Source organism: Ailuropoda melanoleuca, chromosome 5 (assembly GCF_002007445.2).
Source record: "Ailuropoda melanoleuca isolate Jingjing chromosome 5, ASM200744v2, whole genome shotgun sequence".
In the NCBI taxonomy this organism is placed as follows: domain Eukaryota; kingdom Metazoa; phylum Chordata; class Mammalia; order Carnivora; family Ursidae; genus Ailuropoda; species Ailuropoda melanoleuca.
Window position 1 is genome coordinate 41,784,360 of NC_048222.1, and position 20,665 is coordinate 41,805,024.

The 20,665-nt window shown below is 37.6% G+C and overlaps 1 protein-coding gene and 1 non-coding gene across 2 annotated transcripts; one reads left to right on the forward strand and one right to left on the reverse strand.

Annotated features, from left to right (window-relative positions):
* Nucleotides 1-1,158: 1,158 nt before the first annotated feature.
* Nucleotides 1,159-19,406, reverse strand: RAB11A (RAB11A, member RAS oncogene family). Its single transcript, XM_002914258.4, has 5 exons — nucleotides 19,231-19,406; nucleotides 12,739-12,934; nucleotides 12,316-12,509; nucleotides 11,249-11,329; nucleotides 1,159-2,945 (listed from the first exon to the last, which is right to left on the reverse strand). The coding sequence occupies exons 1-5, from the start codon at nucleotides 19,268-19,270 to the stop codon at nucleotides 2,806-2,808; spliced, it is 651 nt and encodes a 216-aa protein (XP_002914304.1). The 5' UTR covers nucleotides 19,271-19,406; the 3' UTR covers nucleotides 1,159-2,805.
* A 335-nt stretch (nucleotides 19,407-19,741) lies between these two features.
* Nucleotides 19,742-19,813, forward strand: TRNAQ-CUG. The gene has a single exon. It is a non-coding gene; the product is annotated as a tRNA-Gln (tRNA).
* Nucleotides 19,814-20,665: the final 852 nt, after the last annotated feature.

Consider the following 20,665-nt stretch of genomic DNA (forward strand, 5'->3'; position numbering starts at 1 on the left):
TTAAAATGTTTGTGAGACATCAAATAACCAATCTCTACTTTCTTCCTGTGTTTAAAAAACAGAAACAAATAAAACTCCATAAACTTGAAACCTAACAGGCTAGAATAAGTTCTTAATATCAACCCAGGCTTTGAATTATTCTGCTTCCGGTACTGGCCAAAACTGTCTAAACAGTTTTTTTCTCTTTAAGGTAGATGGAAATTACGACGACATCCAAACCATTGAGAGCGTTTGTATTTTGTAAATACGAGTCACTGAAGACAAAATTAAAATGTTCATTTTCCCACTGAAAAAATAAAAAGGACAAGCTCTGATGGGCAATCTAAACTCAAGAGGTCTACCCTTTCTGCAGAACCTTTCAGAACTTAAAAGACCGCTGGCATAAGTCACCAGCTAGCACCCCTTCTTAGAATTAGAATTTAGCATACACAATGCAATGGCTAACAATAACTTACCCCTACAGAGTTAAAGAAAAATCATACATAGCACTTGAGACCAGTGATATACAAGCTTAAATCAAGTCAAGATGGCTAACTGGCTTTTCAGAGTAAGTTAAAAAACAAATTCAAAGTGAAAATAACTGAAAAGCAGGGTCAAGCTGCAAAACACTTCTGAACTGCCTTGAGCCCTAAATTGTCATAATATTTTAAAACTTAATGTTTCCTACTTGAGACAGTTTGTCTCCTGAGATACTATTCAGAATGAAGACACTGTTAAGACGCAATCAAAGACATTTTCTACTACTAAAGGGTTCTTGGAATTCTCCCAAGATCCAACCATGCCCACAGCAACATTAAGTCTATACTTGATAAAAATTCAAAGTTACTCATTTTCAATTCACCACCTAGAGTTTCCTTCTCTTAAATAGTTTTGTGAAAAATTTACTACCAATTTCAAGTAAATGCCTCTTCCTAGGTCTGGCGACACTGTTACATATGAAAGTACAAAGATTACTTCCTTAATGTTTTTGGTGATACTTTTTCCAAGAAAAGCATAATTGAACCATATGTCTAAAGTCAAAGCTGAATTCACACAATGATGCCTCCAATTTAGTGTTTACTCTGTAGTGCAAGGACCTATGCTCTTACTCATCAGAATCAAATATCCCATGGCTGCATCCAAAGCACTCAAAGGAAAAATGTATTCTGACAACATAAAGAATAGTCCCCCTATAACTGTTTATTAGAATGTGAATAGATTCCAAATCAATAACTAAAAAATAAAATAAAATAAAAATAAATCAAGTTACAGAGCATGCATAAAATACAAAGTAGCGATTTACAAATAGGTAATAGTATCTTCATAACCAACCAATACTCTAAAATAATAAATGGCTACAGAAGAAAACCAAAAAGACTGACCACAGCAATGCCTTCCGTGTGCCCCACACGTCATGAGCACCGCAAAAGACAGATTAACTATGAAACATAGTAATCTACGCAAGCCCACACACATATATATTTTTGTACTTGGGGGATATTCCACCATCCTGAATAGTATCAATTCAGTTGACACAACTTTCAGAACACTGCAGAGTAAGTGCTTAATATTATCCACAAGAAAGTAAAACTCAGTATTAGTGTGCACATTTCTAAATGGGAAACTAGTTGCTCCACTGACTTCAATAATGTAGTGGGGAAAAAGTAGTTCAGGTTTGTATAATGCCTAAATGCATTCTATTTAAACTCAAGGTACTACATACTAAAAGAATACATGCCTTTAAGTGGTACCACTTGAGCAGAAATTAACCTCTCACTATATTCTTTAGACATACTGAAACCAGATATTTAACTGGACTGTATTCCATAATATATTGCGAAACTCAAAAATCAGCATTGTTAAAATAATTATCCATGCCTGCTGATAGATACGGTGATAAAACTAGGTTGCATTTCATTTACTGGAAGGTTTTAAGACAAAATTAACACCTCACAATTTGATACTAACAGCATTAAACCTGTTATTGCCTCAGCAATAAAACGCCACATAATCTACTGCTGGGAAATTAGATGAGTTCAATGATTTGGGCTGCCTGATCATTGCAACAGAGGCATCTCCAAATGGAATTCCACCAGTCTCTCAAGTTCCCAGCCTGCCAGGCAGCACTGTTTAATGTATGGCTCCATAACCGCACTGCTACTGAAACCATATAACAGTCTTTGTTTATTTAGATAATTCTTATCCAGAAAAAAGTGTCCCCCTCTCTAATCAACTTTGATGCTTACAAAAATTAAAAAACAAAATTTACTAAACTACTTAACCCTATTAAGGCATTTTAGAAATTGACTTCCAGAATGGAAAATTTTCAAGCTCTCAAAATCCTGCTATGTTTATAGGGCAATTCTTAAGATTTGTGGAAATATACACTGCATTGAGAGTAGAGTGTATGAATTATAATCTGCTCATTATAAACTGCTCTGTGGCAAAATGATAGCTTATTTCTTCTTCTAAAGCCTTCTTAGTTTGATTTGATCAAGACCAATAGGTCTGAGCTTCAAGTGATCAAGTTCTAACATGTCCTACAGTGACAGGCTTCCATGATGAAAAGTAAACAATAACTGAGGAATCCAAACATTCAGTTTATTAAACTAAGGCTAGTGAAGCCATAGCATGAAAAAAAGCTGCAGTCATTCGGGACAAGTGGATGATTTTATAAAGCTAAAAATCAAGACTTAAGACATGGAAAAATTCATAAGTATGAGGAAGTAATAAAACACAAAGTGACCACAAGAATTACAAATATATTTAAATCTCAGACCTGGGAAATGGACTATACACAGCCTTCTAGGGGAGAAGAGAAACGCCTTATATGTTCTGACAGCACTGCACCTTTGGCTTGTTTTCAGTGGTTGGTGGAACGTGAATAGGAACCACATTGTTGCTTGGAGACATGTCATTTTCACGTCTGTCTGACATTTGCTTCTGGGAAACAATGCGGTATATCTCTGGAAAAAAAAAACAAACAGCAATACTCACTGTGAACAGACTCATTAGTAGCTGATATAGAAGTACTAGTAGAAAACAGATTTGCAGAAAAAGACTGCAAATAAACTTGGACAAAGGATGTATAAATTTAAAGATTTTCAAATAAAAAAGGTTTTCCATTTCAGAGGGAAAGGTTCACCAGTCAATTAAATAAATTGGTTTAAAGAGATTAGTTTATGGGATTAGACCTAAATTAAACCATGAGAAAAAATAAATAAAAATTAAAACACGAGAGTATTTTCAGTCTGCCCTTGTCAAAAAACCCTACAGATAATGTACCACAGAAAAATAAAAATGAATCTGTAATATGAGATACATTAGTATTTTTTCTGGCTGTGTAGGGATGAGCAAAACTTCATAAACATGCCAAAATCCCAAAGGACTCTTGAAAAGGGAGGGAAAGAGAACGTTTATCAACGCCTCCTGAACTAAAGTTAAATTGTAATTAAATAATGATTAACCAGGAACTTAAGATTTTATGACACTTATCAAAACTGTAAAAAAAAAAAAAAAAACCACCCAAAAAACAAAAACTGTGTCTACCTCTTCCACTAAACACAAAAAGTATGTAAAGACAAGCACTGTGTCTACCTTATTCAGTTCTTTTTCTCCAGTATATGGCATATAGTAGGGGTCTGATAAGTAACTAATTGGTCCAATAAATGTTATTAAATTCCTCTACACCAAGTATCTATATTTAACTCATTTTATTTGGTTTTTATTTCACTGCCTAAAAGTATTTCCCTCTGACTAAATTATAAACTCCTTGCAGAGAATGTATCTGAGTTATCTTTATTCTCCCAGTTCAGCCTAAAAACAAATAAACAAACAAAAAACTTCAAAAGGTAAGAGAATTCTAAAAATGGGACAAATTGACAAGATGTGCCCCCTATTATGATGTACTATGAAAGATACAGTGTATTCCTATGAAGGACACCTATGTATTCCTACCAAAAATGTTTAAAATGAATTTATCCTAAGAAAACAATTAGATAAATCCAGATTGAGGGACATTCTACAAAAAAAACTGGCCAAGAGTCTTCAAAAAATTTATTGTTATAAAAACGCACTTAAGAGATGGAGGTAAATGTTCTACAGCTGTAGTGTCCAATACAGTAGTCACATATTCAAATTAAATTTAAAATCGAATTCCTCAGTCCACTAGCCATATTTCAAGCGCTCAGTAACAACTTGCGCCCAGTAGCTACTCTATTTAATAATACCCCAGATATAAAACAATTCCATCAATGTGTGACCTTTGCCCAAACTGACATTTAAAATGTAAAAACCAAATCTATAAAATTATTAGTACACTTGGAGAAACAGGAATATGAACTGCACATTAGCTAATACCATATAAACAAATTTCTTAAATATGATATATGGTATTGTGATTATGTAGAATGCCTTGTACTTAGGAGATAAAACGTTCCAGTATTTACTTGTGAAGTGCCATAATGTCTACAATTTATTTTCTGAAGACCGAGCAAAAGGGAAAAAAAGCATATACACACATAGAAATAGGCCAAATGTGGTAAAGTGATGATTCTAGATGAGGGGTAAAACGTATTATTTCTATAATACTTGAAAATTTTAAAAACATAAGGTTATAGGGTAAAAAAGAGAAAGTAGAATTGTATTTTCAAAATGCTCCAAGAATATGTCAACTAACTGCAATGTAGTAACATCATCTGGATTGGATTCTAATTTGAACTGTAAAAAAAAAACAAAACAAAACACTGAGAAGATTTTAATATTGTTTGGATAACAGATAAGAAATCACTGCCAATTTTTTCAGTGGTTGTTTTGGGTTTATGCCCTAATCTTTTAGCTGTAGATCATGAAATGTTTACTAATGAAATGATGTAATATCTGGGATTTGTTTCAAAAAAATAAGGAAGGGAATAGGTGGAACAAAACACCGGTCATGAACTGATGGTTGTTGGTGGCTACATGGGAGTTCAGGATACTGTCCTACTCTTCTGGTATGTTGGAAAAGTCCCATTACAAAAAGTTAAAGAAAAAGCAATGTTAAATGAATACATTTACTCCAAATTAAGAAATAATTTCCCTTGGGGCGCCTGGGTAGCGCAGTCGTTAAGCGTCTGCCTTCGGCTCAGGGCGTGATCCCGGAAGTCCCACATCGGGCTCCTAGGCTGGAAGCCTGCTTCTTCCTCTCCCTCTCCCTCTCCCCTGCTGTGTTCCCTCTCTCGCTGGCTGTCTCTGTCACATAAATAAATAAAATCTTAAAAAAAAAAAAAAAAGAAATAATTTCCCTAAAGCTGAACAACAACAAACTGTAGTCAACTGAACGTGTAAACTAGCAAAAACTGGCAGCTATAATGTACCTTTTCTTACTTTTTTCCCTTGGGGGTAGGGGGATGGAAGGTTGGGGGGGGTGGCTAAAATTTGTGTTTGAGAAGGCTGACAGTATTTCTTAAGCTGAGTAAGTAGTCAAGGGAAAAACAATAAAGAAAGCCTACTGACTGAATTTTTAAAAAATGTAGTCTTCATTTAGATTCTTTTCATTGCAGAGATGGAACTGGGGGAGTGTGTCAAGGGTAAAGGAAAAGACACTCATTCAATCAGGCTAGCGGCTAAGGAATAAAGATAATTATCAACTTAATGTAAAACTCTATATTCATTCTTTAATGTTCTCTCTAATCCCAAACTGGGCGGCTCTTCTTTAAGGGCAAATGATTAAATGTGACCCTCTATAAATTTTAACTTCTTTACAAGTTGTTTTGAAGATTCAAGTTAAAGGAACCAAGACAAAAAATATTTTGCAGGCTCTTACATGAAAAAGCAAATACTGTAACAGAAGAAAAGGCAGAGTTCTCAGAGAACAGAAAGTTAAATATTAAAGAGATCTCATTACAAAGCAAGAAATTTGAGCAGTATTGTATAACTGGTCTGCAAGTACCGCACACTGTTTTGTAGAAACGGATTACTGCTACATTTGTTCCAGTAACCAAAAACATACCCTCTAATGAAAATGCCAAAGCAATAAAAATAGGAAAGTGTTGAACAAAAAAAGTAAAAAAAAAAAAAATTTCTTTCGAGGAGAATGGGCACAAAGAGGCTACTCAAGTAATGTATTTAACATCTGTGGCTGGGTGTGCCACTTAAAAAAAAAAAAACTTTGATAAGAAAATAGGAAGCAGGTACCTTCTAGCTGGTATCTGATTAGAGGTTACTTAAGTGGGGGAAGGGAAACAGGACTAGTAACGTGCTAAACCAGATGCAATTATTTTCTTCTTCCAAGGGCATGTTCTCCTTTAGAACCAAATGTATGTGATACAATTCCTGTACAGCCCGTTTTCAAGATGTCCAAAGGCTAGGCAAGGTTAAAAAGAAAAGGAATTCAGCTGTGTCATTCCTATGTTAGAATCTCCTATAAATCTAAATAGAGGGGCGCCTGGGTGGCACAGCGGTTAAGCGTCTGCCTTCGGCTCAGGGCGTGATCCCAGCGTTGTGGGATCGAGCCCCATATCAGGCTCTTCTGCTATGAGCCTGCTTCTTCCTCTCCCACTCCCCCTGCTTGTGTTCCCTCTCTCGCTGGCTGTCTCTATCTCTGTCAAATAAATAAATAAAATCTTAAAAAAAAAAATCTAAATAGAAAATTAAAATATTAATAGAAGATAGTTTTAAATATAACCTGGTAAAGTTAAATTATAAAGACATATACCTATTTCTACTCTATGAAAGTATGAAGCAAGTTGCAAAGTACACTCCAAAGAAGTTAAATGCAATTGTTCCAAATTGGGGAACAAAAGAGCTAAAATTCTTTGAGGTCTCAAAAATTGTGAAAATAACAAAAGCCTGAGTTATTCCACTACAGCCTAGGTCAGAATTTTTAAGGTCTTCTTCAAACCCAAAGCTCACCATTAAGTTTCTTGAACATCAAAAAAATGCTCTGATTTAATATACTGACACATATCTGAGAGATTACCACACGCCAAGAAAAAAATATTACACCCAGGGGCGCCTGGGTGGCTCAGCTGGTTAAGTGTCAGGCTCCTGATTTCAGCTCAGGTCTTGATCTTAGGGTCATGAGTTCAAGTCCCACACTGAGCTCCACACCAGGCATGAAGCCTACCTTAAAAAAAAAAAAATACTACACCTAATTTAAATGATTCTCACTACTTTACCATAAAATTAAGAATTCAGTCTTCAAAACTAAAAAGATGACGTGGGCTTATTAATTAGGTGGAGAACCTTGCAGTTACCACTTTAACCAAGTGATCAGAGTTACCACCACCAATAATGAATACAACGAACCAATCACAACTTCCTGATGGGATACACTGAGATCACTTTTGTGGTGTTCTTGCTGAAACTGCAAAAATCTGCATTTAATTACGAGGAAACACGAGACAAACCCAAATGGAGAGACACTACAAAATAGTGACCTGTACCCTTCAAAAAATGTCAATAAACAAAAGACAGATTGAGGATCTGTTCTAGATTAAAGGAGATGAAACAGGTAGAGAGCTGAATGCAATGTGTGATCTCAGGATTTCTTTTGCTAATAAGGACATAATTCGAACAACTGCAAAATCTGCACAACGTCTGTAGCTAAACATTGATATGGACAATCTAACTGACTTTTGATAACTGCACTATGGTTATGAAAGAGAACATCCTTGTTTTTAAGAAATATGCACTGAAAAGTACTTAGGTGCAAGAGGCAACATGACTGCCATTCTGAAATGGGGCAAGAAAAACATCAGCACATAGCAACATGAAGAAAAAAGAATAAAGAAGATGTGGTAAAATATCAACATTTGGGGAATATGGTGAAGGGTATTTACAAATTCTTTGCACTATTATTCCAACTTTTAAGTCTGAAACTGTCAAAACTCAAAGTTAAAAGAAAAAATAATAGGAGTATGGGAAGTATGGATTAAAAACATTCCTTAACAAACTTGAGGATGAAAGTAAAGCAAAACTGCACAGTAATGCAAAGGCTGAGCAATCTAGCAGGCTCACCCAAGTATTAGTTAACTACCTCTAAAAAAATATCATCAGCAAAACTGTCACGGAGTTACTATCAAATTCATGGATGTCAAAAATGCCACAGGTCTGTTCTAAACAAGCAACACAATTAACTCGGGAGTAATAATGTAGATAAATTTTCTAACACATAATTGTCCACCTTAAAAATGAAAAAATTATTTTTCTTCCAGCAACACCAAAATACAATGTAAATGCTCCCTTAATGCTGTTAACATTTAAGGTAGCATTAAAACTACTGAGATTACTCTTGTCTTTCCTGGTTTTTTGTCCTCCCCATTTTTTTCTTTCTTTTTTTTTTTTAAGATCTATTTATTTATTTTAGCAGGGGTGGGGCAGAGGGAGAGGGGGAGAGAAATCCAAGCTGACTCTGCACTGATGACAGAGCCCAAGGAGGTGTTAGATCTCACCACCTCAAGATCACGACCCAAGAAGCAGCCAAGAGTCAGACATTCGACCAACTGCCATCCAAGTGCCTCATTCCTCCCTGTTTTTCCTAAGTATTAATACTCTACTGGTATAAAGAGAAAAGTTTAGAACAAACATCCCAGCACGTGCAAAAGAAGAGAGAGGTCTGCTGCCATATGCAATGATCTCTGATCCCACAGAATAACACTGAGATTTACGGAGGAAGCAGAGAAAATAGTGAATATAGAAAGGAAAAATGATAATAAGTGAAGCTAATCTTGTCTGCTTTTAAGCAACATTAATTAAGCGGTAACAAATGTTAAATCTAGAGTGAATTTTAAGAAAAACAGCCAAATGGTCGTTTTTTGTTTTTGAAGACTTTATTTATCTGACACAGAGAGAGCCAAAGAGCACAAGCAGGGGGAATGGTAGAGGGAGAGGGAGGAGCAGGCTCCCCACTGAGGAGGGAGCCCGATGCGGGGCTCATTCGGGCTCATTCTCGGGACCCTAGGATCATGACCTGAGCCAAAGGCAGACGCTTAACCAACTGAGCCACCCAGGCACCTCTACATGTTTTTCATCTTTAAGGAAAAAACAGTTCAATTTGAAGTATATATCATACTTACTGATTAGTTAGTTCATGTTTGAGCGGATCATTAAGCTCAATGTTACAAAATGATACATAAAATAGTTAACTGCAGATGGTCTCATCTTCACTTAATATCAGAATAGTCTAGAAACTGAGATCAGAATGGACTAGAATGCAGAGGAGATCTGACGGGACATAAAAAAATATCTCAACAAGGACTGACCAAAAAAAAATTTTAAATGATGTTTTCAGAGGCCCTGAGAGGTTCAGTGACTAGTTACACAGGGAGTGGGAGTAAAGTGCTAGTAAAAATCAACAACTCCTAGGTCTAAATTTAGTCCTCTCCATATGATTCAATAGAATCTGCACAAGTGATTGTAAGAAAAGAAGTAGGATTTGCAGATATACTGCAGTATTTAATCAAATCTTGCTTGCAACAATCTGTAATGAAACTTGACACAGAGAAGATTCTAAAGGAAAGCCACTGTGTCCCAGACTATTGCAACCTTAGCATTGCTTGTTACTATTTTTCTGATAACAGAATTGTAATAAACTATTGTTTATTATACCTTCTGTATGCGAATCACCAATACCTAGTTTATTTTTAATGATTTTTTTTCATGCTTTAACTATTTAGCTACTAATTCATCAAATGTCCACTCTGTACCAGAGATAGCTAAGTATTTTACATATATGAAGTCATGTACTCATTTTTGGAGTCTAGAGTAGATGCCTCAAAATGACAGGCAATTCTTTTCTATGGGTTGTAGAGACAAAAATCTTTAAGTCACAACCTAACAGTCAAATCATATCACAAGGTATTTATAAATATAAGCCCTCTTCTATCAAACCAAAAAACCAGAACTCCCTAAAGCATGTTTAAATTTTACAGATAAGGAATTTAAGGCCTAGAAAGATTAAGTAATTTGCCTAAGATTACAGAGCCAATGGAAAGTGAAGGAGCCAGGACTAAAACCCAAGTCAGGCTTCCAAGTCTGTGCTCTTAAATTCAAGACTTTACTCCCTACCTATTTCAGTATAAAATAGGACATTTAAAAGTTACAATCTGTGAATCACTAAATTCTACACCTGAAACTAATATTACACTGTATGTTAGCTAACGAATTTAAATAAAAACTTGGAAAAAAATTAAAAATAAAAAAATTGGGGTGGCTTTGTGCTCAGTTAAGAGTGACTCTTGTGGAGCCTGCTTAAGATTCTTGCTCTCGCTCTCCCTCAGTCCTCCCCCCCCGCCCCCCGCCCACACCTTGTGCTCACTCTTCCTACAAAAAAATAATTCAAAAATGTTTTAAAAACAAAAATTAAAAAATTAAAAATTAAAGTTAAAATCTGTTCACCTCTAATACAAGTGCTACATACAAAGAATACATTAAAATCTTGTTACATTAAAACTGGAAACTCATTTAACCATTTCTCCAAACAGACTTGTTAGAACACATTAGACTATGCTATATAGTAATCCTATACTCTATACTGAGAGTTCTTAAAAATAATATATATTTTTAAAGTACTTTAAAACAATCCATCAAACTACTTACTAGAGGATTATGACTTAACTTGATGATAAGTTGGTCATTCTAATAAAGTCAGAGTATATGAGAGACAACACAAATACAATGTCTTCTTCTAATTTGAGGCTGACCTGATCTGCACATCTACAGTTTAAAACAGCTTTGTTCTTTTCCCACTACTTAAACTTTTCCATATGCAATCACTTGCTGATTTTCTCCACAGGTGACACCGTGCTTCTTCTACAATATATCACAGGAGAATTTTACTTTGTTTTTTTCATTTAAATTTTTAAAAATATGTTTTTCCCTAGCTGCTTCTATAATGTATCAGAACAAAGCAAGTCTTTTCTTTACTGAATTTCAAAGGGCATTTATTATCTTTCCATAGCCAGGATTTCAATATTTAACTTATAAAAAGTGCCTTTAAGCATTATTTTGTGCTTGTGACCAAAAAGTATGGAATACCTGGGTGTAAGTAATAATAGAAGCAAACAAATTATTTTCAAAGTACTTTTCCCAATATAAACCAGATAAATGAAGATGATTAAAGCTCAGCAAGCAAGGGTTGTTAACTAATTTTGTACTTTAAACAGCTCTTGCTGTAGCAGCTCTCAAATGATAGTCATTCTCAGTGTGATATATAGTTTCCTTATTTGTTAAAATTACATTCCTAAAACTTCCAGTTCTCACTAGTATAATGTAAAAATTCAAGTCTTACCTGTCAGAATTGTCTGAAAAGCAGCTTCTACATTTGTAGAGTCTAGAGCGGAAGTCTCAATGAATGACAAACCATTCTTTTCTGGGGGGGGATGGGGAAGAGATAAAAACTTCAGTCTTGTCAAATTTTATGAAAGAGATGTAATACATTCAAGCCTTCAAAAGGAAAATTAAAAACTTTCTAAAAATTAAGACCTCCCCAACTTCTTGAGCAGTAAGGGCACCATTCTACTTACACTTGAGCAGATTAAAAAATACAGTGAGAAATTTTCATTGGCTCCTTAATTAAAAAAAAGACTTAATACATCTGTATACTACCAATGAATGGCAACGAATGACATTACTCAAAATGTAGTAAACTTATCAAATACTCAGTTATTTCCATCCATTACTGTTCTTCTCCCCCATCAACCCACAGAGTTAAGGTATGAACATGGATAGGTAGGTGTTATTCACTTAAATTCTATAACTGCATTTTTTGAAATAAGGCATCTTGCCTGGAAAACTGAAGAACTATTATAAAAACCTTTATTCACAGCATAATCACTAGTACACAGTCACGACTTTCACTAGCCCGGAATACACAATGCTGCCTCTGGCAGGCTACCCCTACCAGAACAGAAGAGATAGGCAGATCCTCTACTAAGCCAAAAATGTTCTAACTGCTAAGCAGCCACATTCCCTGTGGTTTGTTGACACGCCCGGGGCCACTACATTTCAGACTCACCTAGAGCAGCCTTGGTAAAACACAGACATACATAGTAGAGAAAGAGATAGGAAGCACAGAATAAACTGATAGATGTCATCTACCCCCCTCCACAGAAAGGAAAGAAAATAGTATTTATATTCAACTTTTGGGAGCAAAAACTGCAGTGTTTTAATGACTCAAAGTTAAGCAAAAGAGAAAGTCATCACAAACTTTCAGAACGACAATCCTTGCTGAGCATTATGTTTACCTTTCTGAAACTACTGTAAGTGATTACAGTCATTGCTAAAGTATCAAAACTGCAAGATATAAGAGTAAGAAATACAGAATCACTGTAATATCATGAAATTTGTATCACTAACCTGCAAAAGCTCTTGCTTCATCTGTAGGAACTGCCCTGAGATGACGCAAATCACTCTTATTGCCCACAAGCATGATAACAATGTTACTATCAGCGTGATCTCTCAGTTCTTTCAGCCATCGTTCTACATTTTCGTACGTGAGATGTTTAGCAATGTCATAGACCAATAAGGCACCTACAGCTCCACGATAGTATCTGAAAACAGACGCAGGTATTTAACTATTAGAAAACAACCATAAGATGGAAGGGAACAACTAAATATATGGATTATATATTTTTAAAAGCACATTTATAAATACATTTCAAAATCCTAATACCAGAATTCTTACAAGGAAAAAAAAAAAGTACCTTTTCCCATACCAAAAATCAGCTAATTCAGCTGATGGCAGTCTATTTCTCAGAACTTAAAGACAATGAGACTTACGCTGATGTTATAGCTCGGTATCGCTCCTGCCCTGCTGTGTCCCAAATCTGTGCCTTTATTGTTTTCCCATCGACCTGGATGCTTCTTGTTGCAAACTCTACTCCAATGGTGCTCTTACTTTCGAGATTAAACTCATTTCGAGTAAATCGAGATAAGAGATTACTCTTTCCAACACCAGAATCTCCAATAAGGACAACTGAAAAAAAGACAAAGCACTTAACGTCAGATGAATGAGGCAGACACATTCAGAATATCATGCTTCAAAGCAAAAAGAAAGAGCATCTGATTTTTTAAAAGGGATGGGGGTAGGGGAGAGGAGAAGAGCCCATATTCTTGACCTGTTACCTATCGATAAAACCAATTCTTTTTAAACTGTGTCTACCTACATAATAACTTCCACACATCATCTGCTTAGCACAAATATAGGATCCTGTCTTACAGATGCAATTTTAACTACAAGTCGGCTGGGCACTGATTAATTACCATCAATGCTATACCAACCTTACTACCATAGAAGGTAATAACATGAAAGATAAATCCTAGAACAAATAAACAATTTGTGATATTAAAAGTGTGTCATACATGAAAGCAATAAAGGATGTTAATGAGTAGAAAGGAGGGAAAGAATGAAAATGTTCTACTTAGTTTCATCAAAGACTGGGTGTGACCTCAAGACTCACACCTTGGCAAAATGAAACACATTTACCGTATGAGGCATCAAGTTTATGAACTTTGCCACCCAGATCACAGAAACTTCATAGTTGCATTTATCAGATGGGCAGGAAGCTATAGAGACCCCTAGAAAAAGACACCCCAATTAAGTTTAACAGGGGCCCTAGGAAGCTAATTATTCTTGACTTACTCTGAGTAAAAGGCCAAAGCAAGGAAGACACATACTTTCCCTTATGACTTAAGAATTTTTTAAAAACAAGTTTGGTTTAGATGAATTTATTTCCTGTGATTACTATAGGAAGCAGTTTATTTACTAACCAAATACATGAGGATTTTTTTTCACCCAAGGCAGTGTTATACTTAAGAATTTCATAAACAATGGGAAAAGAGGCAGTTAACTTGTTCTAAAGCATTTCCACCTGAATTTAAAGAACAAAATTACTTCACAGGTTTATAGAAAGAGCTAAAAATTTTTTACAAAAAAAAAAATGCTATCAGCATTTCAGGAAATATACTAATTTCTACTGTTGACTACTAATGTTTTTCTTACTAGCTAACTGATTTAGGCACCAGACCAGAAAATCAAACATGTGAGAACACCACCAAGGAGTAAGACCATGCCTTATTAAAGAGACTGGGATTTGGTGCTGGGGGAGAGGGAGGTAAAAATTCTTGAGAGCTCACTGCGCTCTGGTCAGAGGGCAAAGAGAATCTATTATGCATTTCTTCCTTGCCACAAGAGCGGATATAAGCTGGCCTCCGGACAGTCTTGGATGGAGTACATTATCAAATGTATATCTTCCTGACTTCCTCTACTTGCTGATTCAGCAAGAAATCATCCAGGTGGCAGTAACTCCATATAGCACTAACAGCAGTTATTTCTAGCTATATAGTCATTTAGAGATGTCAAAAGGTATTGTGACAAACACAGATATTATGGCAAATGCTTTAACTTGGATACCAAGAAAGATGATACGGTCATCAAAGTAACATACAAAAACAATACATTTCCAGTTTTACAGGATGGTTGTTTATGTTAGTTTCCAAGGAGCACATTTCCGGCGGTGAGGTCAAATCCCAGTATCAGTGATAGTCTACCCTATTAAAGGATACACAACTGTTGCCTCTTAGTGCAAGAGGCCTCATGTTCTGCTGAGGAAACCCTCTGAGACTCATTTCTAAACCCACACTAGCAATGAGGTGTGAAAGCCTCACATGACGTGGGAACAGGGAAGAAGGGAAAAACCAAAAAGTTAAAACAAGTCTACTTCATAGACACTCAAGATACCAATCAGTAATTCAGGAGCCAGTCAGTTTAAAACAAAAAAGCAAGACATCTAGAATGACAATGCCTCTAGAAAATTAAATAACACACTCAAAGAACATCTTCTCCCTCCCACAAAAACTCTAGCACTTTCAAGTTTTGATTTTCCCTTTTGACCTCCATGTTAACTAATGATTATGCTCATTATCTCCCCACCTCAGCATAAGGATAGCAAAGGCACTTTTCCCCTCCATGTAACCAATTAATTTTAACATTATAAAAAATAGCACCCTTATCTGAAAATAATTCAAGACTCATGAATGCTTTTTATACAGTATAAAATAATTACCTCAACTAGACATGGAAAGAGTTGCCAGAATTAAAAGACTAACAACTTGTTAAAGGATTATTATCTTGAATGACACCAGAAGATATTGGTTCTGTTAAGAACAGTGCTGCCAAGAAGATGCCAAGAAATGACACAATAAGGAAAGCTGGTTCTATTAAGTTACCAAATGAGAAACCAAACCAAGATAGGTTAAATTTAAGGTCACTGAAAAACTAACAAATCAGAAATAGATTAAATTACCTAAGCAACGTAAGAGAATTTACTGGCTATGCCTGAAAAAGTTAAAAAAAAAAAAAAAAAAAAAGAAAGTTCATGGACTCAATTTCTAATTAAAATAGTTTCTCTCATTAAGATGACAATATATAATTGATCTTTAAAAATGTGACCAACTATATGATTACATCCTATAGTTCGAGAAAGGAATTTGCAGTGACTTTCCACTGTTTTCCTTAACTAGTATGTTAGGTTAAAAGAACTTCCCACTTTAAACATTTTATAACTATATCCATCTATACAGTGTATGGGGGGAGGGGGTATATGTATAATAATATAAACATAAACAACAGCATCTACATATTAAACACCTATAGTATTTTTTCATCCACAGCATTTCTAAAACAACCTAATGATATTTATTACCACATGGTTAACCTCACCTGCTGAATTTTAACTACCATTCTAATACCTAATATTAAATTTGGTTCATTATATACAAACATTAAGCTAAATGCCATAAAAGCAGGATATACATATAAATTCTCCATTACTTAATAAGAAGTTCCACCTCTTCAACTACATTTAGTTTTATACACTGTCTTGCAAACTAATGTACTGGACTAAAATTTAATCCAACAAATCAAACAAAGTACATCAGATCTAAAAGTTATCACCTGAAAGAATAACTGTTAATTTTCATACTGATTTTTATAAACAAACTTGGGATCTGCTTCTACTCTTTCAGCTGTATTCACAGTTCTACCTCACCAAAAGTCTTGAAAATAAAATACATTCAATAAGTCAATAAAGGCTTTAGCCTAGACAAGTTTTTCCAGATTCAGCAGAATGTGAGTTGCTCAACCGAAAGTTGTGAAAGAGAAACTACCAAAATGCAAGACAGCAAAGTTCCTAAGATCTTTTCCATTGACAATCAGCTGATAGTTAATTACTACTGACCTTCAGCTAGACTGAAAAGAAAATGATGTAGACTATGTACGCAGATATTTTCAAAAAATGTAACTCTGAATTGGTGTCTACAATACCAATAGCAACTATGATTGATGCTTACTTCACTTATGTGTCCCACAGGGCCATAACCCCATTGTATATACATAATTATAGAATAAAGCTTTTAAAATAAAAACTCATTTTAAAAAATAAAATACCCACACACACACCAAAAGTCTCCTATTGAGCTTAACTAAAGATTAATGTTCAAGAACACAAACAATGTAGAATAACTGTCCTGCTCTCCCCCCACATTACATTCCCATTTGGACCACTCCATCCTGTACTAATCAAAATATCCCTTCATTTTCAACTGGCTGGAGTTCCAAACTAACTTCCAATTCCCTCAAGTATTAAGTATGTAAGGTAAGCAATCTTACAAGTAGAAAGGTCTACCTCATCTCAGTGAATAAACCTCTGTAGAGTGAAACCACTTCAAAATTATTGTTGCTTTGCTTTAAAATATAACTGTATAAATAAGAAATTGGCTAAATAATCAGCACTAAAGAAAAAAAAGTGACTCATATCCTGTAAGAGCTTTAAAAAAGTGGAAATTCTTCTCAGAATTTTTTAAACACCCTATCTTAAACAGCAAAATGTACAACAAAATGAAACTATAACCCATGGAAACAAAATACTTTAAAAGCTCCTAATTTTAAGTTTCTCTCATAATACTTAAATGCTCTTATAAAGATTTAAGGTTCAAAAAGCTGACAAGAACTACAGTAACTTTCTTCACATTATTATCACTTATTGAATCCTCAAAACCAGTCTCATATAATTCTGGTAAGAGTCCTGAGAAATAGGTATTATTTCCTTTTTATAGACGAGGAATTGGAGGCTCCGAAGGTCACAAAGCAAGTTTAAAACCTGAATCAAAATCTGAATCCAGGCCTGTGTGATTCCAAAGCCCGTGCTCTCAAACATCGTTAGCAGGATGGTCTAATCCCAAAGGTAATTTAAAACCCCTTAAACCAATCCAGGATAATTAATATTCTCAGTGAAAAAAATAAATGGTTCCTATAAACAACAGTCAAGCTCCAAACCAAACAGGAGAAATACTCTTGTCAGTCTACCTTGTTCTAAATTAATCACTTCAAAGGTAGCTAGCTGCCTACTGCCTTGTACTTTAAGAAATAAATCTTTTAATGACTAAACACTACTCTCTAGGGTCTCACCTAAATAATTTCACATGACCTCAGATGCCTTCAGCAAACAGTATGCTAACGAACCCATGTTTCCTTTTTGTATGTATTAAATGCATTAAGTACTCTCTTCTCCGTAAAAGATTTTCCACTATGGGGGAGTAAGGGTGAACAGTGAATGTACTCACCCTATATAACAGAATATTCTGGCCCAGAGGAGTTAGGTGGTGATAAGATTTGCAAAGTACTGGTAAGGCAAAGAAATATTTCCTGCTTCCTTTAGTCAATCATTCTTAGCACCCAATGGCAAGGTCAGAAACAATCACCATGCTTAACACTCTTTTTAAACTCCACCCTCCACTGTAAAGCTTTAATAGCAATGGCTTCTTCCTCCCTGGTAATGATCTTTGTTCAGCATATTACTGATGGCTGCTCTAATTCAGGAGCAGAGAAAGAGCATCTGAGTGAGAGCACATTCACTGAACAAAAAAAAAAAAAAAGCATTTACCGTACTCTTTTCCCATTGAAAACTGTACCCCTTATTTTTGTTGATTAAAAAAACAAAACTATTGGGATTCTTTCCCAACTAACCAACAGGCAATTCTTTCTATACATAACCCACCCTCCAATTTGTTCTGTCCAAGGGCACTACATGTTTCCCTATCTCATAATACATATTAAATTTCACCAAAGAGCACACAACTTCCCCCCTGCCCCCACCTTTTGAGAAAGGTATGTGGCTAACTAGGACTCTTCCCTTCCTGTTCTAAAAACACCAAAAGGTTGGATCCTCCCAGTGTTGCAGCAGGAAGCAACCAGTCCGTAGTGATAAAGCCGGCTAGTATTTGTGCAGCGCACAACCTTTCCTGCTCAGGAACTGGGCCTTCAGGTCTGGCAAGGATAACAGCCACCACCCATCCGCAACCCCTTCTCGCCAGCAGAGTCTAGAGTTATCCCGGGCTGGCTGCCGCTCGGTAGGAAGGGCAGGAAGAAAAAAGCCTAGATGGGAAGTCACAACAGTCCGCCGGGTCACTGCGACAAGTGCGCGCGGGGGTGATGGACAATTCCTCTTGCCCTACCCCCCACCCTCAGGGTCGCACAGGAGACGTGGGAGAGCTCTAAATTATCTGGGGAAGAAAGGCAGGGAGAGAGCTACCAATCCCGGGGGCAGGTGCGAGAAGGTTATTGACAAGACCTGTGGGGCGGATGAGGCAGGTGGGGTGGGGACCCCTGGCCCGCTCAGATTTTAACCAGGGCCTGGCCGGGGGAATGGAAGAAGACGGCTCCAGAGGCGTCCGTCCGAGGGGAGGGGCTGTGAGGAGACGCAAAGAGAGACTCGTTCGAGGGGAAAAGGGGGGCAGATGAGAAAAAGACCTGTAGTGGGAGTCTGCGCCGAAGGAAAGGTGCGCGAGGGGAAGGGCCGGTCAGAGGGGCTCTGGAAGGGGGGCGAGCCCAGAAGGGTGTACACTGAGGGGGAGGGGCGCCAAACCCGAAAAGATAGATGGTGGGAGGGGCGGCCCCTTTCAAGGGGCCATCGAACCTGGGAAACGAAGACGATTTGGAAGAAAGCAGCCTGCCCCGAGAAGGACACAGGGTGAGGGGCGCTGAGGATAGCGAAGGCCTAAGGGGAGGTCGCAAAGAGCCCGGCGTGTGGGGCGGACTCCCCGTCTGAAGGAAAAAGGGCTGAGCTGGGAGACCGCAGGACAAATCGCCCAGAGAGGAAGGGCTGAGGAAGGCCGATTTCAGTGCAGGGGCAGCCCGCACGCGGGTCCCCCGGGAGTGCCCCGGGCCCCCGAACCGGGACTCCGTGAGGAGAGTGGGAGAGCCCACGGCCTCACCTTTGAAGAGATAGTCGTACTCGTCGTCGCGGGTGCCCATTGCGCGGCCGAGGAGCGAAGGGGCGGGAGCAGCAGTGGTATCGGTGGGACCAGGGGGCGTCGCTGCAGGGGTAACCCGAGCACCGAGCTTCAGCTGCCGGACCGGGTAAAGAACCCCTCCCTGCCCCTACGACACTTCCGTCAGGCCCCAGCCCCTAAGGGGAAGTACTTCCGGGAGGCGGCGCTCCGCCCCTGAGCCCAAGAAGGGCGGTGCGCCGAAGCGTCGCGTCCGTCTTCAAATTCTGCCCCCCTCCAAGAAGGCTAGAGGGGAAACAGAGCTCTGGGACCCTCGGCTCCTAGCCTCCTCTTGCCATCCTCTCAATGTCCTCTCCCTCATTCTTCGCGCCTATGTGCGGGGAAACGGGTTGCTGGGATGCCCGTCAGTCCCCCCCGCCCTGTGAGTGGTAGGTTTGTGGATGGGGGCGGGGTTCGCTAAGAATTAGAGAGCCGAAGGCAACGGCGTTCTTGTAGCGGTTCCATGGTGTAATGGTTAGCACTCTGGACTCTGAATCCAGCGATCCGAGTTCAAATCTCGGTGGAACCTGTACCGTATCACTTTTCCTGAACACATTTTTAATTCATGTACTTATTCAGTAAGTGTTTGTTGTACAACTACGGTAGATATGGCCTTGAAAGAAGTGGGGATAGAATTTCTCGAAACTATGAAGATCCTTCGGTTCTGTAGTCACTCTTACCTGGGTATCTCCTAAGGAGCCTCTTCACTTAGACCTTTTTTTTTTCTTTTTTAAACCTGGGCCTCTGCCTCAAAGCTAGCTTCAAAAGCTTCAGTGTGACTTGATTTCTTTTGCAAGAATTTTCAACCTCCAGCTTCATTCAGAGACAGGCGCTTTTCACTCCTTTTCTCTGGAAATCTCTCAAACTATCTCCAGATGTCATTCAGAGAACTTCGCCCACCCTCCTCATCAAGATTCATCAAGAACTTCTGAGCCTTATTTGTCATCCTCTAAGCTAAACCCGTTTACGTAATTATTTCATTTAACAGGCAGAGCAAAGAAATTCAATTTTCATTTTAATGTTAATGTGGATACTAAGACTCAGTGACTTGCCAAAGATCACGCAGCAGGGCCTCCCTGTATTTGAAGAGTGCTGTTATTACCAAATGTTATTCCCATTTGCTGCCATACCCATCACCACCTGTATGCTAACCCTCAGTTTAGACTTTTGGGCAAGAGTACTTGTGGTGAGCAGAATAATGACGCCCTGAATATGTCCACTTCCCAATCCCTAGGAACTGTGAATATGTTAAATTACGTGGCAAAGGGGGATTAAGGTTACGGATGGAATTAAAGTTGCAAATCGACTGACGTTAAAATAAGGAGATAGCCTAGATTCTCCAGGTGAGCCTAATTTGTCACAGGGATCCTTAAATGTGGAA